Source organism: Helianthus annuus, chromosome 4 (genome assembly GCF_002127325.2).
Source record: "Helianthus annuus cultivar XRQ/B chromosome 4, HanXRQr2.0-SUNRISE, whole genome shotgun sequence".
NCBI classification, from domain to species: Eukaryota; Viridiplantae; Streptophyta; class Magnoliopsida; order Asterales; family Asteraceae; genus Helianthus; species Helianthus annuus.
The window spans coordinates 116,632,610-116,657,019 of NC_035436.2; the positions used below are offsets into that span (position 1 = coordinate 116,632,610).

Here is a 24,410-nt window from a genome sequence, read left to right on the forward strand (position 1 = left end):
TTTTTCGATTTCAGAAGCAATATAGAACGACTGGAAGTAGGTTAATTCGACCAAACCCTATTTAGATTCAATTCGCGTATTCCATTTGCTCCCACCATTCAATCATCGAAACCCTAAAAAATCAAGCAAGACGTGTAGGATGATCGGTTAAATTGAAGACGAAGAGAGACAGAGTGTCTTGTATATGTGTGTGGGAAGCACAAACGATTCATAGGAGTAAGCATTCAATCCACAGACGATTCACCAAGAAGCTTTTTAATGGCTTTCATTTGCATTTCTATGAAATCCCTAAAATGCCCCTAAAGTGTCTTAAATTTTTGGACAATGTGTAAGTTTACCCCCTCTAACATAGCTTGGCTCTCTTGTACATGTTGCTTCAAAATGTGTGCACAATGTAAAATTACCATAAGAGTAAAAAACCTAGTTTGCTTAATAAGGTAGTATAAATAATAATAAAAATAATAATAATAATTAATTAAATAATTATTGAATAAGACATTATGAGAAATTATACCAGTGCACCCGTTTAAAGATAATTTCACATAATGTCGAGTGAGGACGGACACATAAACCATTAAACCCCCTCCCACTACACATATAATGTTAAAAGAAAAGAACCGAGATGATGAAAATATAGGGTCGAAGATTAAGAAGCGATAGGATAGGAAAGGAAAGGAAGCATGTTTTATCTTCAAGCTCCCGCCGGAGGTACGAGCGCTTTATCTACCCAAACACTTCATCCCCCCAAATTCAGCCCCCTCTTCTCCAGCCGTCGCCCCCATTTCTTTTCTTCCACATCTTTATCTGATCGCAGCAGAAGCATTATCATCGTCAACGCCCAACCCACACCCACACCCACACCCAATTCTGAGGAACAACCCATCTCCTTGGTCAGTCAAGAAAACGTCCCTCTTGAAGGCGTCATTCAATTCGAAAAACCAGATACCGCTTCCCGTTTCAGGAAATGGGGGTACGCACTCTTGTTCTTTTTTCTATTTCTATTTCTGTTTGCTTCTAAATTAAATCTCTAACTTGTTATCTCTCTCATCAGTCATGTTGCTCTCCTTTCTGGTGGTGATGTGTTGGCCATACTCTTGTTCTCCGCAATAGGAAGATTTAGTCATGGTTTCTCTGTTTTTGATGCTGAAACTTTGAAAACTGCTGACCCTTTTATTGCTGGTCGGTCTGTCTTTTTTGCTTTACTTACTTAATAATTAATTCACACCATCCTTTTACACTTTATCCGTATTGTGGGGGGCAGGGTGGTTTTTGAGTGCTTATTTCCTTGGTGGATATGGAGATGATGGGCGAGGGTTGAACGGTAAGACCAACGCCATTACTGCTGCTGTCAAATCTTGGGCTTTGGGTATTCCTGTAAGTGCTTATTCTCTTCTTTGCTTTCATGTTTTCTCTATATATATTTGTAGAATTCCCTCCCTAACCTATCAATCAGTGTGAAAGATTCCATTAATGCCAATCGATGTTCCATAAAACAAATCAGAGATAAATCTTTGAATCCAGATTCTGCTTCACCTTGAACATCATACTTGTTTAACAGTAATATTGCAAAAGGTTCTCCCTAAGTACAAAATTGCTGGTGTCTTCCTTATGTTAGTGTGAAAAAAATCGAATCTTGGTTCATGGACTGCTTTTGGGTCATATTTATTTATCAATGTTCAAAGATTGTTTCTGGGTTACATAATGTTTATCTTTCTGGGTTAAGCTCCTGGTTCATCAGGGACATGGGGGCTTTCGGTAAACATACAACATTACAATGGAATCTTTGAATTTCAAATACAATTCCATTTTTACCAACCAAACACAATTTTTTTTATTGAATTAATTCCGACTTCGATTCCAATTCATTCAGAATCCGTCAACCAAATGGGGCCTTATGTTTCTGCGACAAATTATTAACATTGAGGTATCATAATAAATCATTAAGTTAAGTGACTAAAGCTAAGTCTTATTAGATTATAAGCTGTAAGGATGGCTAAAGTCGAGCAAACCTAGGCTTGGTGCTGTTCCTTACCAACTAGGGTGTTTTTGTTTCATAAAAACGGACCAATCGAGTATTTGGTTTGTTAATAATGGGGTTAAGTACTTAATTTCTTATTGTTATTAATCAATTTTCCTTCAGTTTTTATCTATTAAGTGTCTAGTTAAGGAATAAGTATTTATGGGAGGCTGAATTGTAGAAACCATCTTGTTTAATGTGTTACATGATTATTTTCATGCTAAATGATTCTATTAAATTACGAGTTGATTTTTTTTTCTTTTCAGTTGGGAATAATTATACGGGCTACAAGTATAGGTCACATACCCCCTACAAGATTTATTGCTGTAACAATGGGTAGCACTGCTTTGTTACTTATTGGATGGAGAGCATTGTTATCCAACATTTTAGCTGAGGATAAAAACAAGAAGAACGATGTATACAAGCGTGGAAATCCTTTTGAACTCTTTGAGGTAGCTATCCCTCTACACCCACAACTCTTTGCTATTTGATCTTGTTTAGTGGATCAATTCCCTAGCTAAGTAGTTAATGCGGTAAAATATCGGATATAGGTCAACGACCGATATTTGAGATATCGGTTATTGCGGTGGGATATTGGTAATTTTAATATCATACTAAATTTATATATTTATAAATTTAACACTAACAATTCAGTATACTCTCCTACCATTAACAAATTAATCTTTTGTAACTTGCAAAACACTAACAATTTTAGCAAGTAGGAACTCACTAAGATTTAAAACACTAACAACTAACAATTAAGACTTAAAACACTAATAGTAACAATAAGAAGAAAGGCGAATGGTAGAAGTAAGAAGAAAGGTACTGATATCGGGAAAATCGGTGATATATTAGTCCAATATCGTTCAAATATCGGTCAATATCACCGATATTATCGGTACCGATATTATCGGTACCGATATTCTGACTGATATTTTGTACCGATATCTCGGCAGGGGACTGATAACCGATATATCACTGATATATCGGGTGATATATCGGGATATTAACTACATAGTTCCTTAGACCACATCCAAAAACATTAAAACCTGATTATCATGTGTATGTTTCATGTATCCGAAATCAGCCATGTTGACCAACAAACTTACCAAAATGGCCGCTGACTTTTGAGTCTTGCAAATAATTCAATCCAATCAGGATATGTGTTGTCCGCACATAAGGACACCGTATTTCATTCTGCATTACCTTTCGTTATTTGGGGAAGAGTAAATTACAAGTTTTGTCATCAATTTTTATATCAAATTCAGGCTGTGTACTTTGTCTTTAAAATTGATGAGGTTTGTACCTAATGTTTGAAAATCTTACACGGTATGTCCTTTAGGCCTAACCCAGTTAATTTTCACCATTAAGTGAAGGGCAAATTGGTCTTTTAACCCATTTATATAACAAATCCATTTTAACAACTAAAACACAGTGAATTATTTATAGTATATATCTAAACATACTCTCTCTCTCTCTCTACTCTCTATATCCAACATCGCCACCTGCCACCACCCACCCCCACCTTCACACTGATAGGAATCATGTTCTAGTTTCTAGTCTAAATGTCAATTGTCTATTGTAGGAGGGGGATAAGTGCAAATAATATAGTATAAGTATGAGTCAGTAATTACTTGGGGAGGGGGATAGGAAAATACGTAGTTTGTTAGGCTCTGTTTACAGAGAGAGGGCGTAGCCCTGGGAACATCTTCTTCGTATCAATTTCAATTCCAGTTTATAGTGCTTCTCTAAATTTCAATTGAATTGTTAGTAATCAGAATCGTATCCTATCACACACCACCACCGCACCACCCCCACACTACCACAGCACCACCCGACCCCCAAAAGACTGTTGCTTTCATCACCATTTTCTTGTGCATCTACATCTTCAAGAGGAATATTAGGAACAAAATCAGCCACAACCAGATGTATGCAGTGCACATGCCCATTCACAACTGCAAAATGGGGAGCATGGCTCCCACTTTGATAGTCGCCCCAGCTCATAACCTAAAAAACAACAGCTAAGTGAAGAGGCGAATTTAATACACCAAAAGTGGAGTATTTCGGAAGGCCGAGGGCTGCAATCAAGCAACAACTTCGCCTCAACGAAGTCTCCATTTCTCGCAGCCGACACTAATCGTTCGCAAGAGAGGCTGAGCATCCAAAAGCGTTTCCCATTTTTAGTGATTTCTGTGAAGAATTGTAGATCTAAAATCAGATGGTGATATATAGGTGAAATGTGTACAATTGGAAATTAGGTCAACAGTTAGTGTGTGCGCATGTTGGATATCAAGTAGATTATGACAAATTAGTAATATGGTTGGGGGGATTATTGTTATAGTAAGGCGTTTGTCTAAAATATCAGATCAGGTAGAGTTTTTGTTGGACAAGATTCATGAAAATTGGTGGTGGTTATGGATATATATATATATATATAGGATAAGGATCATTACAGGACACTAATTATTACGAGAACAAAAAAGAACAACTCTAAATCATTAAATTTTGGGATTTAACGTTCATATTTCTTAAATTTTATGTTTCTTATATTCATATGTGTATTATATATACATAAAAAATCATATATTTTCCCTACACATAGTATACATACATGTAGGTAATTTAGTCTACGCATAACCTACATGTGTGTAGGTTATTTAAAAACTGAAGATTTTTCATATTTTGTTTTAAATTCTAGTGTGAGAAACAATAAATCTTACATTTATAACATTTTCATTTATTTTTTAGGTTTTTAGGATTGAAAAAAATAGTGATTCATTTTGTTCTGCGACGCAGTATTTAGTGTTCTGCATTGAACCTTCCCCTATATATATATATATATATATATATATATATATAGAGAGAGAGAGAGAGAGAGAGATAGAGAGAGAGTGTGTATGTTTAGATAAGTTTAATAATTATTAAAAAAATGGATTTGTTATATAAATGGGTAAAAAGACCAACTTGCCCTTCACTTAATGGTTAAAATTAACTGGGTTAGACCTAAAGGGCATAAGGTGTAGGATTTTCAAATATTAAGTACAAAACTCATCAATTTTAAAGATAAAGGACACCGTCTGAAAGTCGGGATAAAGATAAAGACAAAATTTGTAATTCACTCTTTAGAAAAAAAAAAGTCAAGTTTCTTATCAGAAAAGAAAATCAAGGGCCCTTTTGGTAAATTTTCTTAGTCAACAAGACTCATTTTGTGTTTTTTCACGTTTAATAAATAGTTAGGAGAAAGTGTATTGTATTCCTATTTTTTAGAATTAGAGGAGCTTTAGTCCCATGTACATGTTGCTCCTTAACATAATAGAGAAAAATTCTTATGTTGAGATAGGAGCTCAGAAGAATGATTTATGCTATTTAGTTGTATTTTCTAACGAACAAATTTTTGGTTATTCTTTTATAGTTGCTTACATCATTGGTACGAAGATGGTGAGAGATAATATGTTGCCCCTGATTCAAGTTTAAATTCATACTCATATTGTAAAGTATTGGTAATTTTAGGCAACAATGTTACAAAATACTTTTAACCAGCTTGTTTCTCTTGATACAGGTCTAGATTGAAAGTCCATTTGTGGGTTACATTTTTATGTCAATATGTTTTAGTCACCCTTGTAACGTGTAGCAGCACCCTATCCACTCTTCATTCCTAGCTTTTTTATTGTAAGGCGGTTAATGGACAAGTAGACAACTACAAAACATTGATGGGTTTGGTCCCAATAGCCGCAGATCTGCGCTCATGTGGGATTGGTCTTTTCCATGTTTTTTATTTGTAATTGGATTGTTTTATATGTTTCTTTAAGGTAATTCGGTTTAACACACTTCAGACTGGCTATCGGTTATGTTTCGGAGTAGAGCTGCACAACATAACTGGTGAAAACCGGTTATTCAACCGAATCCGGTTGATAACTTAAAGCGTGACCAGAGAATATAATTGGTAGAGTAACCAATGATGGTTTTTCTAACAATAGGTTAGCAACCGATTTGGGATTTTTTTTACACTGAGTGGTTATTTAACCGGTTTTTTAACTCACTTTAACCGGTTAACTGATTTGTTTTTTTTTAGTCAAATTAGCCATTTCATCATCATACTCACTAAATCCCATCAATAGCAAAACTAAGTTAGGGTCTGAGGAGGGTAAGATATAGACAACCTTTACCTCTACCTCGTAGAAATAGAGAGGCTGCTTCCCTGGCTCGATATTAGTTTTGCATCAAGCTTTGGACACGAGGCATATGACACTTAACAATCGGGAAAAGACCGATTAGTGCATGTACCCTTTTGTCTTCCGGCTATCAACGCCACCACATGATGCATGATTAACCATCCCCCTCTTTTAATGTTATTTTCACGAAATTAGTAAAGTAACGTTAAAATTAGTACACTTTCACTTTTGCTCCCCGATGGTCCACAAATATATACATTATATGTGCATACCGCAAGCGCCATTTGTTACCGTTATATAGTCATTAGAAAACTTGTTACATATGTTAAAATAAAGTAAATACAATAATGTAAAGGTGAGTACAAAAGTTTGCATAAGTATAGTAATAAAGCTTTTACGCATAACCAACATGTAACACGTAAAAGGGCGAATCAAGTAAGTTATCGACAATGATACGAACTAACCAATATGATTGTGAGTAGAGTATGCGCGATACGTGTTCACCGAAGCGAGCACGTATGACGTATAGTAAGTAAACCTTAACAACCACTGAATAAACAGGTGCTGAGTCCAAACTATAGTACTATCGTTGCTAAGGGTGGTATGGCAAGTCATCACTGTGTAAACATCGCATACAAGCATTCAACTAGTTACGTATAACATGCGAGGGCGGTTAGCGTTTATAAAAGAGTTTAAGCGTTGTGTGCGTTAAGTGAAAAAAGGGGTTCGAGTATACTCACAGTGCGTGCTTAGCAAGTAAACATGGTCTGGAATGGATTGAAGGGAGCACCGGATCAGCCTGCGTACGGGAACAGAAGCATAAGTCTTCCAAAGTGCTGAAGCGGTCGAAATCGGAGTGTCGAGTGGGATACAGAGGCTTCGTACGAAGCTAGTGTGTTCGTATGAAGGTGTGCCTTCGTACGAAGGGAGGATTCGTACAAGTGTTGCTTCCATTGTCCAAAATCGAGTGTTCTTCGCGTCTGTCTTCGGGGAAATCGAGTGTTCATCTCTCCAGCCTTAAGCTACTGATTAAACTTAGAGCCGGAGAGGTCTTGGTTCAAGTCACAGGTGAGAATTTGGGTTGGGTTGTGCGAAGTCAGTGCCTTCGTACAAAGCCGGGGAGTGCCTCCGTACGAAGCCGGGGAGTGAGTGCCTTCGTACGAAGGCAAGGCTTCGCACAAAACAGTTCAGCTCGCACACGTGGCTGTTTTGTGTTCTCTAAGGGGACCCGGGGTGGTGGTCTTTTATCCCATGATGAGTGTATATCACGCGTGAAACAATCCCAAACACCACCATCACTCAATTGTATCACGCATCAATTTGATAACCGTTGAATGTATCACGCGTGAAAAATGGAAGAATGTGAGAGTTTATTGTTGGGTGTTGTGAGTGATGGACATTTCCACTAAAATCCATCACCAGTGATGAAATAAAGCTCGATGACGTGGCAGAACTTGATTGGAAGTTGTGAGTGAGTGATGAATGATAACCACCCCTACCCCTAAGTGATCTTTGACATTATTATTATAATTTTGTTTCTTATAGAACGAGTAAATTTATTGAAAGTCTTTTGACCTGACCCGTTTGGATTGGCCGATTTTGACTTGACCCGTTCTAACGTGTATCATTTTTGCCACCATCAGCGATCCAATTACAATTTATTTAAATAATTATAATCCAACTACCTTGGTGTTTAGTTTTGTACCTTAAACGAAAAACCAAAAAAGACACACGATGGATTCGACAAACATCACGCTATTTGACGAGTTCATGTAGAACCCAAAGTAAAAACTTTTTCAAAAATTAACTATGTGACAATGTCGTCATTATCACTGTAAATAACTTTTTAAATGTTACAAATTTTATTTAGCCCAAGAAGAAAACGCCTAACATTTGACTAGTATACAATCATTTGGCAACTACATGATATTTGTAAATATCAATAACTCATATCCTGTGTTATCTATTTCATGTTCTTTCTTTCCGTCTTTATGGCCTCATAAGATGTCATAACCTCCTTAAACCTTGCTTCAGCAACCTCTGCACCAAAACAGAATTCTCAAATTTTAACACAAATCGGTTTGTTTTGACCGGTTTTATGTACTACTTCTGTAAATAATAGGATTTCTTAACACACTAAGCAATAATTATACGATTACTACAACTTTAAACAATAGAAGCAAATCCAAACACGGTTTCACTATTAATGTTAAGAGTAGCGGTGTAAACAAGCTGAGCTGCTTGTGAGCTACTTTAAATAAACGAGCCCGAGCTTGACTTTGGTTCGGCTCGCTTACGCCCAAGTTTAAAGTAACATAAAAAATTAAAGTTAAGCAGGACATATGTAAATTAAAAATCTGCTAAAAAACGTGTGTTTAAAATTGCGTTTGCATCACATCTTGAGATTATTAGATTTAAATGGAAAAAAAAAAAATCCACCTTTATTGTCTTGATTCTGATCAGGGTGAAATTGCTTTGCCTTGCTCCTGAATGCAGTCTGCATCAAAGAAAATTTACATGAGCCTATAAAAGCACAAAAATGAGAATGTAACAATGAGTGAATACCTTTATCTCATCATCGGTGTACGGCTTTGTTCTTGACCTAATTAATTACCAGGAAAAATATGAGCCCTTAGTTGTTTATATAAGATAAAAAATAAACTACCATCATCTAAGCAACGTTGGAAACAAGGTTTTACCTACTGAGACCCAAGATGGCATAGTGATGTGACAATGAATGATTCCGAGGAGGTTCCTTTCTATGCTGCCCTTGTGATGTTTCGGTTTTCCAGTACCAATCCTCCCTTTGAAAATGTTGATGATATCCACCGGCATTATTATTTTCCTTCCAACTTTCGTAACTCCTTCTTTGTTTACTTTTTTCCCGATTAAACACACTTTGCATGCGCCTTATACGTTCCTATAAAAATATATTTAGTTAGTGATATGAAGCACAAAAGTAGTGGCAGAGCAAACTGATAAGAACAAAATGTATATTAGAATGCAAACGAATAACAAACTTGGACTTTCAAGATGGATGTGTGTTTTAAGGATTAGCATTAGCAATCATGACTTTCACAAATTGCAAATTGGTTGTGAAAATCAATGTGCATATATCAATCATTCTGTCCAGTTAAGGATTAGCCTACTTCTGTCAACTGATGTGCATTGAGGTAGGGTTGTGTTTTGTATCCTGCAAATGTTTTTGTAATATGGATTTGGAGGCAAATGGCAAGTAATACATTGGGGTGGGGGTATGTTTCTTCTGATCTCACATCGCATTTAACAGAAATATTACGTCTGTTAGGCTCAGGTACTCCAATCAAACAAAAAAGAAACCAGCCAGCAAAAACTTGGATTAGGGACGCAAATACTAGTTGTTTACTTTACTCATATCATCTCTTACTTGTAAAAATAATGATCTTGACACACATCATCAACCACCAATCAGAAAACATCAATCAATCGTACCCAGTAAATCCCACAAATAGCAAAGCTACTGGTAAGGTCTGGGGAGGGCGAGATGTAGGCACACCTTAGGGATAGAGAGGCTGCTTCCAGAGAGACCCCCGATACCAAAGGCATATAGTAGAAAAGCGAGAAATCAAACAAATCTATAAACAGAGCACTACTAAATAGCAGAGAAGTGGTGGCTAGGTAACATAGTGAAATAGAACAAATATTTCAAATTACAAGATCCCACTTAAGCATTTATGAAAAAAGAAAAAAAATAAAAAAACAATCAATGCAAAATCCGCCTAGACCATAAAGAAAAGAAAGAAACGCTAAGCAACTACCCCAATGCTCAAACCTAATGAATCTACTCCTAAAAGTCCTTAACCTTAATCCTACGTCTCCATAAACCCCTATCTTGGACCATGTCCTAAGAGAGGTGTAACTCTAGCAAATATTTCCTAATCAGCTCATGCCAAGTCAACTTGGGACTCCTCCTCCCTTCCAATTATCCGAAATAGTAGCTAGTCCTAACCTTTCCCTAAAATCCTCATTTCTTATCCTGTCTAGGTGATGACAGAGAATCAAATCTTAATTCTACTATTAAGACTAATATGAATTCCCTAATGACCATTTAATACTTCTTCCCCATACCATACTTGTGAAAACATAAATAAGATGATTGACAGACAGTTGCATACATACATACATACATACCACTCTCTCCATTTCTTCTTCATAAGCTTCCTGCATGCGGCGGTTATATCTTTTCCAGGATTCTTGTTGAAAGTTAGTGGCTTTCCATGTGTGTGATTTTGTAACCTGGTTTGATATAATAGTAAGAATGAGAAAGAAGAATAGCAATCCAAAGAAAGATGGAGAAGATATACTGCCTGAGAAGAAAACCAATGAAGCATCTGGCGCATATGCCCAACCTATCAATCAAAATACAAGTGTGTGGTGTGTCATGAATGAATGAATGAATGGATGATAAGTGGAAGGAAAGAAACAAACAGACATACAGCAAGGGTGGTGGCAGTAGCTCCGATTAGACCGAAAACAAGAATCCCCCAAATCCCTATCTCCTGTTCTTCTTCCTTTTGGTAGCGTACGCCTTGTCTTGAATTACCCTGTTTCTCTTTTTCCTTCTCATCCGACGACATAATACCCGAATCCTTCTCTTCTCTTCAGTTGATCCCTAGAAGAAGAAGAAGAAGAATCATGGTTGTCCCAAACCAATTCAAGATATATTACTCAGCACAGGAGCCCTTCCTCTTTACCCTTTTTATTCTATAATAATACACATAAATTAAATCCCTATCATTATTGTTCTTATATGATAGATTTACCGGGTGTAAAACTCATATAAAAACACGGTGGTTTTCTAAAAATTTACATACCATATTTTACTAAATGACGAATAACTATATATTTTTTTAAGATTTAATTAAAAATGGATTATAAAAAAAGGGAACATCTTTTAAATAACAAATAAATAATAAAATCCATTGGGAATAGCCCAATGGTGTTGGTGAGTTTGATAAAGGTGTGGGATAGTAGGAGGTCATGGGTTCAATCTCTATGGTGTGCAAGTTTAGCCATTCAAAAAATAAATAAATAAATAATAAACATGTTTAATCGTTTTAACACAACAAATGATAATGTGTGTTGTTAAATTTATAACCTATTAGGTTTGTCCTTTATGGATTGCATAAACATTCATACATTAATAAATAATCAACAACAATTTACACACTTTACACTTATGTAACATTTAAAAACACAAATGACTATACATTATTCTTTACGAATTGCAGGAGTATTCATACATTCATATATAGTCGTTTACAATAATACACATGATACACCAATATAACATTTAATAAAAACACTACACATAATAAATTTAAAGCATCAATACTAATATCATTAAGTATCATAGTTTTATAAAGCATTATAATGTTTCTTACATGTTTTTCCATCTGAAAAACATCATCCAAAATTAATAATTGTGAGTCCGGATCAGTTCACTGAAGAACACAAGATCTGCGTATCGTTTCGTTTATGTGGGGAATCCGTTAACGAAACGGTAATCGTAGGAATCGAATTATAAATAACAATCGTTTATTACGTTTCAATCGTGAGTCGGACCGAGTTTCGACGCTCTACGACACGAAAACACCTAATCTAGATCAGAACTTGATGAGTGTTGTTGAAGATCTGCTTGTGCGGAGTCGTTGTTCTCTGATATGTAGTCCCGTCCGGATGTGCATATGTGGATATTTATAAGAGACCTCCATCCGGGTGAATGGAGTCTTGCCCATCAGTAAAGTTGTTGACTCCTGATCCGTTATAATTGGAGTTGTCCATCAGTAAATATTTGAATTTCATGCAGACTTCTTTTTGCTTCACATAATTACTTTCCATGCATGCAAAATTCTTTTGTTTGTAATCTTGTCTTGTACGTATACATGAAATGATTATTATAATATGTGTGATGTTTATGACATGATGTCATCACCGTGCCGTACCGTATCATATCCTAACTTGATATTACCTAACGACACCTAGAACACCAAACGAAACCTCTGTCCGGTATGATACTGACTCAAGACATTAGACATTACAGATACAGACAGATTTCTAACTATGGACATACAAAATGCATTCACACACTCCCTCTTGGACATAGCTTAGAAATCTGTGAAATTTAGTCATGATCTGCCACGGAAAACATATTCAAGCAATCAAAGTAAAAATGTAAGCTCCCCCTTGAATAATGCTCCGAATCACTAAACATTTTTAGATTTGACAATTAATCTTGCTATGTGTGATGTTTATGACATGATGTCATCACCGTGCCGTACCGTATCATATCCTAACTTGATATTACCTAACGACACCTAGAACACCAAGCGAAACCTCTGTCCGGTATGATACTGACTCAAGACATTAGACATTACAGATACAGACAGATTTCTAACTATGGACATACAAAATGCACTCACACACTCCCTCTTGGACATAGCTTAGAAATCTGTGAAATTTAGTCATGATCTGCCACGGAAAACATATTCAAGCAATCAAAGTAAAAATGTAAGCTCCCCCTTGAATAATGCTCCGAATCACTAAACATTTTTAGATTTGACAATTAATCTTGCTATGTGTGATGTTTATGACATGATGTCATCACCGTGCCGTACCGTATCATATCCTAACTTGATATTACCTAACGACACCTAGAACACCAAGCGAAACCTCTGTCCGGTATGATACTGACTCAAGACATTAGACATTACAGATACAGACAGATTTCTAACTATGGACATACAAAATGCACTCACACACTCCCTCTTGGACATAGCTTAGAAATCTGTGAAATTTAGTCATGATCTGCCACGGAAAACATATTCAAGCAATCAAAGTAAAAATGTAAGCTCCCCCTTGAATAATGCTCCGAATCACTAAACATTTTTAGATTTGACAATTAATCTTGCTCCCCCTTTCTTTTAACTTCCTGTCAAATCCTTTTATCATTCAAATAAACGTTTTAGATTTAACTGGTAAGAGTTTTCTAAACATATAAATGTCTATTATCATATTTGACATTTAAGCATGATCCATTTCAGTAACCCTCACAGATGATCAAGTTCAAATTAATGACCTTGATTTTCCAACTTATCGACTTTTTAAATTTTCATTTTAAAATTCAAGTTTCAAATTAATGAACTTGTTTATGTTTAGCATCTTCAGATTTTGAAATTCAGTTTTCCATCATCGGTTGTCGAAACATAAAGTGAAATAAAATCTTTTTGAATTTTTACAAAGTTTATGCTAAAACACTCCAAAAATATTTTTGTAATTTTTCTTTAATGAAAACCAGTAAAGAAATATTTACAGCCATATTTTTGTTTGAGTTCGCGTCAGAGGATCATATTAGTTTATGACAAATCACTAGCACCATTGAGCTATAAACACTTTAAGTTCTAAACGATTCACTTAGATTGTCAGTATACTGATCCACTTAAATTCTCACATAAAGTTTAACTGATTCAAGATACGAGATTAATGTCTTAATCACTTAACTTATTCGCGTGTCCCACCTTAGAATATACTCCCGTATCAAGATTCCATAGATTCAGTCTTACAGGTGAATATACTATACTGATATCTGCTCTCTGGGTAGTGCGAGACCTTAAGAGCTCAGGTTAGAACTTCCGTTTAATCAAAGAGATGAAGGCTCGACTTTAGGTGTGTCCCACTTAGGGATCTTCTTTACAACTGCACTTGATTTATATCTTTCGATATTTTCTCAATTTTTATGTAGAGGGAAAGCTTTTTAAAGCGCCTAAAGTATTATACGAGGTCTAGGCGATTGCTCACGCAATATCAGAAGACCAGGTATAATACCCCAGATATCAAACAGTATAAAGACCTAATATCTCAAAATTAGGCAATCTTTCAAACAAGATTTCAGGGGTTACCCATATATCCGAGAGATTTCCCCATGAGATAAGCAAGATATATGATTTTATGTTTATATCCCGAATTCAGTTTACTAAATGTGTAAAAACCCATCGACACATCATCAGTGAGACCGTTTAACGCTTTTAACTTTCCAAATCTTTAGCGTACCATGACAATCTAGCTGATCTACTATCATTTCCTCTTTTTACACTAACTCTTTTTGTCTTTTTCTATGTTTTTGTTTTTTTTTTTGCATTTTTTACTGTTTTTGTATTTTTACATTTTTTAATGTTTTTTTTATTTTTACATTTTTTAATGTTTTTTTTTATTTTCTACAGCATTTTCTCCCCCTAAAGACCAAAACATTTAAAAATGTGACAAACCAGAGCAGATTGCTTCCCAACGTCCTCTACTTTGGATTCTTCATCAACGCCAATAATGTCTCCCCCTGACGATAAAATCTTCATCCCGTTTAGTTTCAAAAGATAATGCAAACGTGATTTATCAAACGGTTTAGTATGAAGGTCAGCCTTTTGTTCGTCGGTGTGGATTTTTTCAATTTTAATCAACTTCTTCTCGTAACAGTCATGGATGAAGTGATGTCGAATTTCAATATGTTTAGTTTTAGCGTGATGAACTGGGTTTTTGGTGATATTTATAGCTGCCTCATTATCTACAAATATGGGCGAGTTAAGAAATTGCAGACCATAGTCTCTCATCTGCCGTTGCATCCACAATAACTGTGAACAACACCTGCTAGCCGAGACGTACTCAGCTTCCCAGGTAGATAGAGCGACCGTGGTCTGTTTCTTACACTGCCATGTTACCAGGCGTGTTCCAAAGAACTGGCAGCCGACCGTTGTAGACTTTGCATTGAGTTTGCAGCAGCCGTAATCTGAATCGGAGTAGCCCTTGAGATTGAAGTCGCAAGCTTTAGGATACCACAAGCCTAAGCTTGGAGTTCCTTTCAAGTATCGTAAGATCCGCTTGATGATAATCAGATGACACCTAGAACACCTAGCGAAACCTTTGTCTGGTATGATACAGACTCAAGACATTAGACATTACAGATACAGACAAATATCTAACTATGGACATACAAAATGCACAAACACATTCTTTACCAGACCTATGAACCCGTATGTCCATGAAACACGTACAGTCTTATTGGCTAGTGGAAAACACGTGAGACGTACGCATTATTTCAATTGTTGAAACAAAGCATCCTTCTTTAACCATGTCCATAATTCGCCACTTGGCAAGATGAACTATGCAGACTATGCAACGAGTTAAGTAATTATGGGTGCACACATAGTTATGAAATTCGATGCATGGAAACCATAGTGAGTCCTGTTAAGTGTGATGACATGAAATTTAGAGTGATTAGATAACGAGACGATTATAATACCGTAAGAACATGGTGGATACGCCGCTGGTACTTCCTATATATAAGTGTTCTTATTATATTACCTGTCATAGTGTTATCCAAATCACTTGAGGATTTTCTGTTATCCCAGACCCATATGTGTTATCATTAAACAAGAATCCAAAGCTATCCACATTCATTTCCATTTCTGATGAAGTATCCATTGAGGAAAACGAATTATCCATTCATTTTCGTTTCTGAAGAAATATCCATTGGGAAATGAATAACCTGTTCATTAAACTTCCGTTCATTAAACTTCCGTTCATTAAACTTCTGATGAAGTATCCATTGAGGAAAATGAATTATCCATTCATTTTCGCTTCTGAAGAAATATCCATTGGGGAATGAACAACTCATTCTTAATATATTCATTTCCATTTCTGATGAAGTATCCATTGATCCATTCATTTTCGCTTCTTAAGAAATATCCATTGGGAAATGAATAACCTATTCATATGCATTCATTTCCATTTCTGACGGAGTATCCATTGATAAAAATGAATTATCCATTCATTTTCGCTTCTGAATAAATATCCATTGGGAAATGAATAACCTATTCATATCCATTCATTTCCGTTTCTGACAGAGTATCCATTGATGAAAATGAATTATCCATTCATTTTCGTTTCTAAAGAAATATCCATTGGGAAATGAATAACATATCCATCCATTTCCGTTTCTGATGGAGTATCTATTGATGAAAATGAATTATCCATTCATTTTCGCTTCTAAAGAAATATCCATTGGGAAATGAATAATCTATTCAATCCTTCATTTCCACTTCTGATAAAGTATCCATTGATGACAACGAATTATCCATTCATTTTCGCTTCCGAAGAAATATCCATTAGGAAATGAACAACCAATACATCTTTCATTTCCACCTCTGACGAAGAGTCTATTGATGAAAATGAATTATCCATTCATTTTCGCTTCTGAAGAAATATCCATTGGGAAATGAATAATCGGTTCATCCTTCATTTTCATCTTTTGACGAAGTATCCATTGAGGAAAATGAATTATCCATTCATTTTCACTTCTGAAGAACATCCATTGAGAAATGAAACACGAACCAAATCCTTATAGATCTATCTATCTTGCATTTTTGTGTCAGCTTTTCATCGTTATCTTTTAAAACCTTTTCATTTTCAAACATTTCTTTGCATTTATCTTTGAAAACTCTTTCAATTTTAGAAAATTCAATATCTCTTGTTCTGAATTTTTCATCTTTTTCAATACAAGCACTGCATGTTTCCATGCATTTCTTGCACTGTTCAACAGTTTTATTTAACACATTAGAAGATTCAGTTGTAAGATTTACCTCTGTAATTGGCACCTCGGCTTTTTCTGCCATCTGCTTCTAGTCAGCTTCATTTTCCTGTTGTTCCTCAGCAACAGCTTCACCAGCATCAACTACACCAACCAACTTCTCACCATCTTTCTCCTGTTTTTCTTCTTCAACTTCTTCTTTCTTCTTCAAATTTTCTTCATTCTGTTGTTTTTCAGTAACAGCTTCTTCTGCTGGTTTCTGGCCTTCTTCATCATCTGCTTCTTCTTCATATTTTTCTACTACCTTCTTCAACTCATCAACCAAATTTTCAACATTCTTCTTCATCCTCTCTTCATCTCTCTGTCTCAAACTTACTGTCATAACATCCCTGATGATCTTGTCTAGCTTTTTAACATAATTTTTATCTTTTTCAACATTTGAATAGTATTCGCCGGAAAAAGGAATTATAGTAAGAACATCGTTATACACCACTTTGCTTGGATGAACAACCGGTTCTCCTTTGCTGTTGACATAACACTCTCGTTTCTTGTCCCATCTTCGTTAACTCCTAGCTTCTTCATACTCTTTCTCCATTTATTCGATTCTATAGTCTAGAATACATCTTTCCCTGTACGTTTTCTCTTTCAGAATCTCTTTTTTCGATCTCTCTTCTACCTCAGCAACGAAAGCTCTTTTATCATCTTTCGGTATATATTTGCTCCAATCGAAACCTTCATCATCATGAACTACCTTGGGTCTAGAACTACCATCACGAATTGTTAACATCGCTTGTTTCTTCTCTTTAGATGACCCTTCAGCAATCTGCTTTTGATCCGACTTTGATGATTGATCACTGTTTTGATGATAAATGGCTTTCTTATAATAGTCATCATGAAACGAATTGGCATGATCAGCTACCTCCCGGTTGACACATTCTCTCTTGAAATGACCTTTCTGTTTACATCGAAAGCATGTAACCTTTGACTTATCAAATCCCAGCTTTGTGTTTGAACCATCAAGACATTGCTTGACTGTAATCTCCGTAAATCGTTGCACTCTTCTAATGCCACTGGCTAAATACCATCTGATATCAATGAACTCCATCTTTTCTGGATCTATCTGGTCATAATCGTCTTTTGTCATTTCAGGATTTCCGATTCTCCCCGCTACCAGACTCTCTTATGATTCCAGAATTGATATGACGTGCAGATCAAATTGAGGGATTACGATAATAAAAATGCACCCAAAGGTCATGTAACACCCCGTGTTACGAAAGTGAAAGTACAAGTAAAAGTCAAAGTCAAAGGAAGAAAAGATTGCTAATTGCGATCTGTCACTCCTTGCTTAATTACTGATTTGTGCTTCTTGATTTGTAATCGAATTCTTCAATTTAGTTACCTTAGTTATATTATGTGGAGTATCTATTAATAATCGAGGTTTAATCAATGTTTATCGCTTTATCGCTAATCGCACCGCAATCTCATTCGCTACTTGAATTATAGGGTCTGTATATTGTTTTACGTGTGTGTGCTACTTATGTGTTACTTGTGCATGTTTACTTATTGTTCGGTGGTAATTAATCGAAACGTAATCGCAACTCTATCGCAACACAAACAAATCGCAAATGCTAAACGCAAGTTATTTATGTTGATTGTATGTTAGATATAGTATTTGTGTGATCATTATGTATAATCTATCGCATCGCATAATCGACACTCGCTTAAACGCATCACAACAATCAAAACGCAAAACAAAACGCCGAAACCCAAATCGCCAGACCACTTCGATCGAATGACCATTCGATCGAATGGTCATCCGAACGGATGACCATCTGATTGAAGTGCCATCAGATTCGACACCTGTGCTCCTCTTTCCTCTTTTTGCAACCTATAAATACCCCTGTCACATCACCAACAGTGATGTGACAGCTCTCTCGTTCGACTAGCACGCTCAAGCTCACTTTTCTCTCGATTTCTCGCGATTCTTGTAAGTTTTCAACCTAAATCTTGTACATCTATGATCTACACACGTTTCTTCATCATTTTCTCCTTTGAATCTTAACTTTTAACCGTGAAATCAGCGGATTTGAGGTGTTCAAGGATGATGTCATCATGGAGTTCTTATGAACTTCAAGATTTGGCCTCATTCCACCAAGAACAACTCAGATCTAAAGGATTTCCACATGATTAAACACAAATCTCACTTAAATCTAAACATTTTCAAAGTTAAAAGGATTCAAAGATACTTTTCTAACTTTCTTTCAACTCTTTTACACTCAATGCACTCAGAACCGATAGAATCAGAGCTCGTTCAGGCCTTCTACTCATTTCCTAGTGAAGTGTCGGCCTGAGATCTGATTCCTATCAAAGGGACAACCGATTTTGGGTTGAACATTAGCAACCGTCATGAAAAGTCAACTAAACGGACTGGGGTGATTCCCACTTCGATCGGACGAATTGGACTTAACGAGGTTCCGTTGTTTAACACGTTGTCATACCGTCTCGATCAAACCGCAAAACTTTCAAAACTTAACAAAATTCTAAGTTGCAAAACGATCAGATCGTGGGATAGATTGCCGTCTGATTGGATTGCCATCTAATCGAACGAGAATCCGATCGGATTGCACTTGAGCTTCCAAACTTAAACATTTTCTTTCAAAAGATATGAATGTCGAACGGATTGCCATCCGATCAAACACAATCCGATCGGTTGACGTTTGGATCTCCAACACTTAAACATTTTAGTAACTTTCAAAGATCAACAGTTTCTAACGGACTGCCATCCGATCGGAAGACCATCCAATCGAATGACCATCCTGCTGTGAACCTGCTCTCACTAGAAATGTCTCGCCAATCGGATCGCTATCTGATCGAACGACTGTTCGATCGATCGACCTGAAGGGTAGATATACTTCTCTAATTTTAAAATGCTACAACGAAAACTTCAAAGCCATCATACACAAACACATCCATCCCAAACAATGTCAATCCGAACGAATGGCCATCCGATCGAATTGACATCCGATCGAATGACCATCTGATCGGATTACCATTCGTCACTTGGTTCTTTTCACCGTTTAACGTGCCGTTCTTCGCTTATGCTGTCGTTAACTGTTTAGGCTAATCTCTCAGCGTTTCCTTCAATCCAAGAGAGTGTTTATTTAGTTAAATACTATCTGTGAGTATACTCAAACGCTTTTTGCTTTACGCACTTTTGGGGGTTACATACGTTACTTATCAAATCACAATCGACACACAACGCAAACACTATTTGTACGCTGACTGTTATTGCATGTTACGTGTTATTCGATGAATGCTTGTATGTTATGTTTACACAGTGATTGTTGCCTGACACCTTAGCAACAATAGTACTATAGTTTGGACACAGCACCTGTCGTGGACAGAGGTTGTTAAGGGCTTTACTTCACATGTCCCAGTGGGGATATGTGTTGCGCATTCTACAACTCGCAGTCACATCTGTGCATATTTCATTGTCGATAACCTACATGCTTCACTTTGCTACATGTTACATGATGTATGCGTAAACGATTTTCGCTATCTATTATACTACTAAATTTGTATGCTCACCTTTACACTATGTATATTGACTTTATTTTAACGTGTGTGACAGGTGCTTAAGATGCTAGGAATGTTGTGCTTTGGTGAATCAAGCTAGGGGTCTAGTTATATCACGCTAAATTTGTGTTGTCAGAACAGTGTTTGTTTTTGAGACAATTACTTGTAATAACTGTTTTATTTGGATATGTTATGGTATGGGACATGACGTTTAAATATCTGGTAACTAATAGTTGTTATGGATACTCATGGACAATCTGTTTTGCTCAGTGCCATGCCCTGATGTTTCCGCCATCGGTTGGGGTGTGACAGATTGGTATCAGAGCCATAACTATAGGGAATTAGGTAAGACTTGACCTAGTCCGGGCTGATGTCTTAGAAATGACCTAGTCTATTGTCTAAGTACCAACAGACTGCCTTGTGCGAACCCGGTAGGGGTTACGCACGAACCTATTTCTGTTACTCGATCGACTCGTAATCATGCTATACTAACACACTGCCTTTCCTAAGGCAGTCGCACCGTACACTATTTTCGAAAATGAACGAGTGATTAGGTCAAGATTAGGTGTGAAAACCGCAAACTCTCGATTAAATCGCTTGTTCGACGTACATATTTACTACAAACAAGAGAATTTGCGTTGAATTAGGAGTGAAATCCATACTTCGATGCAAATCTCTCTCTAAGTCTTGTGATTCTATCACACTGTGACAACCCTCACTAAACCAGGTATCCGTACGATTAAATTAATAATTAATTACTGCTTGATTACTGTGCTTAACTGAAATTGCTGATGAACTGCTACATGCCTTTATTACTTGAACATATCTGCATCATACTTTACATACCGTCACTACATTATTTTACATGCTGAACCTTAGTGACAAACATGATGCACAAAAGCACAGTAGCATTAGAACGGATAACCTATTGAACATGCTGATAAAGCCAGCATCAGGCAGACACTGCCTCTAAGGGCCTGTATGAGCCAGAAATATTTTACTACACCCGTAGTGAGTGTAGGGATACAAGGGTTGTAGAACTGCGTCTCTAGGAATAAGATATAATGACTGGATGTGCCTGAAACGTACTCTAAGCACAAGACACAGCACTTTAAATAACATTTCAGCTTCTGGCTAACTAATAAAGTGCCAAAACATGAGGAAAATATTCCTGACACTTTGGGAAATAAATTGTGTCACTAAAAATGTTATTTACGACACTTAAAAGCTTACTTAAGCACTTTAACGGATTACTATCCAACCGAACAACCGGACTTTACCCGGAACATAAAAATATTGACAGTAACATTATTGGTCTTTTTCTGAGCCAGTTAGGGTCCCTGGATACCCTAACACCCGCTATAGAGCACATCACACCACTAACCGAGTTAAACTCTAAACTAACTTAGTTAATCTAACTAATCTCTAACCAACACTTGGATTCTAACCAAGACCCCCCCTTGTAACCGGCCCAACTAGGAGGAGACAATGCTTGGTTACTTTTGATTATTTTATTCTATTGTGTCTAGTATCTAGAGGGCATTTGATCCAATGGACTTGGAACTTGAGCTTGTCTATAAAATCTACACTAAACACACTTGATCTTTCACTTAACACAACTCAACTTCAAACACCCCTCTCCCTTGCCATAGCTCACGGCCGAAACACCCCTCCCCTCTACATCCATTTTCGGCTTCCATCTTGCACATTCCAATCATATACAAGTCTTATGGGTCACGCATAAGGAGTCTTGGAGCTAACGGAAGGCGAAGGACCTTTCTACTTTGCTTTTATCCACCTCTTCTTCGCATAGATTCTTCCCTAGCCTCGAGCTAGAGGTATAACGCTCAAAACTCATACTCGAACTAATCTAAGGTGGTTAATAAGATTTGTAACGGTTGAAAGTCGGAAACTTGCGTTTTGAAACATTAAAGTCTACTAAAAATATGAATATTGTTGGTTAAAAGCATAATAGTTGTGTAAAAGTTGTAGTACTTGAAAGTTGTGATTATTTAGGCCCGATCTACGTTGTGGTAGCTCGGATCATCATTTAACCCGGTTTGGTTAAGATCATGGATCTTGACATAAGCTTGTTTCGGACGGTACAAGGGTTAAAAGGTGAAACTCTACCACACTAGAAACATGAACTTGTGTAAAAGTATTTTTACTTGTGAAATAGTGTTTAAAACTAGCGGATCTACGTATCTGCAAGTGGTATTTTCAAAGGACCAAGTGTCGAGAAAATCATGTTTTCTAAAAGTCGGATGACACACTAACAAGTATGATTTTTACAAACCACAAGTGTATAAACACTTGTGAAACGAAAGGTTTCGACAAAATAACAATCTTTGTAAAAGATGACGGAAAGATGTAAAGATGAATTTATTCTAAAAACGAGGTTTTTACGAGATTAAACTATTTTATACAAAGATCCACAAACTATAACGGGATCTACACTATAGTTTCCGGAAAAACTACAAGTTCATGTGATCATGCGATTTACATACTTGTCGACTTGCTTGATGTGTCGGGAAATTGTTTGATTGAATAAAGAAGTGGTTGAAATGATTTTGTAAAAGAAAATGATACGCTTGAAAGCGTGGCCACCTCCAGTTACAGAGGAAACTCTGGCGAAATTTTTCTAAAACCTAACACTTAGAATTATTTACAAGTGTTAGAATTATTTTTGACATGTTTTCAAAATATATTTCGCCACGACTTTATTTACAAATATTCGGAGGTGGGATTTTCACAAAACTAAACGTGACAAATATATATTTGGTAAATATATTTTTCACAACACTGTTTATGATTATTTTGTGAAAATACACAAATATTATTTTTAGGGTAAAAATAATATTTACAAACGTTGACGAATCCAAAATAATACGAACGCTTTCACGATGAACATATAAGTTACAACGGTAATTATTATTACCACACGATTACTAAAACGTAACTTACGCATTATACGGAAATGATTATGAACGTATATTTTATCAACGTATTATTTTTGGGGAAAAATTATGTGAAATGGAAATATAATATTTTTGAGAAAAATATTTATATTTGGAATTAGAAATGAAAATATATTAAGTGAGACTTAATATTATAAATTGAACGCACATGTATTAAATCCCCCATCCTTGGGAAGGAGATTAACTACCAAGTACATGCAAAATATAAACACGGAATAGTTGTCTAACTATTTCCCAAAAACCTAAACTATAAAGCTAAGGCACGGCCATCCGTCTAATAGAATTAGTACATGTAGGTCGTCGCACAGCTGACATTCGGAGTACTTGGTAGAGACGCACTGACTATGAGTTCATGTCCCCCTTTTCTCTTATCTGTTTTCAGTTTTATAAACTGCGGGGGTGAAATACATGTTATTATGATTACTAGTACTTTATACATGGTATGGTTAGCGTAAGGAGGTTTACTACTTAGATCATGTGAGTGGGTAGGCGCAACTTGAGGCCATTAATCCTCATGGTAGGACCGAGGGACAGGAGCGGTAGATCTATCTGGGTGTAGCGAGCCCAGCCCCAGGCCCAGCATAACGGACCTCGGGGTGACTTTGTGCCCAACGCATAAATCCGCTAGGTTTGAGTCTTCCTACTTGCACTTCACACATATCAATGGCCTTGCAAACTATTGGTGATCTCTTTTTCCTTATTTGCTACATACCAGGATTTTTGATAAATACAAAGGTTTATTTACTCACTTACACATGAACTCGCTCAACATTATTGTTGATTTTTCAACTTACATGTATTTCAGGGAATTAAAAGATCTGGCACGGTATGGCACGTTTTCCCGCTGCACTAGTTTCCAAGATCATCCGGGGTTTAGGGAATGTGACTCTTTCCTTGAAAAGTCACAGTCCTTAAACTGTGTTTATGTCATGTTTAAGTTTGTAATGTTTGTTGAACAAGGTTATGGTTGTTAGGGCGTGTTTCCCGTTAAAACAATGGTACTGTATTTGGTTTTAAAACTTAATGGATGATTCTTGCATGTTTTTTAATTC

At 36.3% G+C, this 24,410-nt stretch overlaps 2 protein-coding genes across 4 annotated transcripts; one reads left to right on the plus strand and one right to left on the minus strand.

The window, feature by feature from the left end:
- Positions 1–561: 561 nt before the first annotated feature.
- Positions 562–5,849, plus strand: LOC110936722. 2 transcript variants are annotated; one of them, XM_022179135.2, is made up of 5 exons: positions 562–970; positions 1,052–1,179; positions 1,262–1,374; positions 2,284–2,469; positions 5,577–5,849. In XM_022179135.2, exons 1-5 carry the CDS (start codon positions 681–683, stop codon positions 5,580–5,582), a joined length of 723 nt encoding a protein of 240 aa, XP_022034827.1. In that variant the 5' UTR covers positions 562–680; the 3' UTR covers positions 5,583–5,849. The 2 variants fall into 2 exon arrangements, with proteins under 2 accessions (XP_022034827.1, XP_022034826.1); XM_022179134.2 differs by having other exon boundaries at positions 5,430–5,844.
- A 2,098-nt stretch (positions 5,850–7,947) lies between these two features.
- Positions 7,948–10,948, minus strand: LOC110936720. 2 transcript variants are annotated; one of them, XM_022179131.1, is made up of 7 exons: positions 10,665–10,948; positions 10,536–10,577; positions 10,360–10,464; positions 8,889–9,109; positions 8,755–8,791; positions 8,629–8,686; positions 7,948–8,229 (listed from the first exon to the last, which is right to left on the minus strand). In XM_022179131.1, the coding sequence occupies exons 1-7, from the start codon at positions 10,803–10,805 to the stop codon at positions 8,153–8,155; spliced, it is 681 nt and encodes a 226-aa protein (XP_022034823.1). In that variant the 5' UTR covers positions 10,806–10,948; the 3' UTR covers positions 7,948–8,152. The 2 variants fall into 2 exon arrangements, with proteins under 2 accessions (XP_022034823.1, XP_022034822.1); XM_022179130.2 differs by having other exon boundaries at positions 10,348–10,464; positions 10,665–10,943.
- Positions 10,949–24,410: the final 13,462 nt, after the last annotated feature.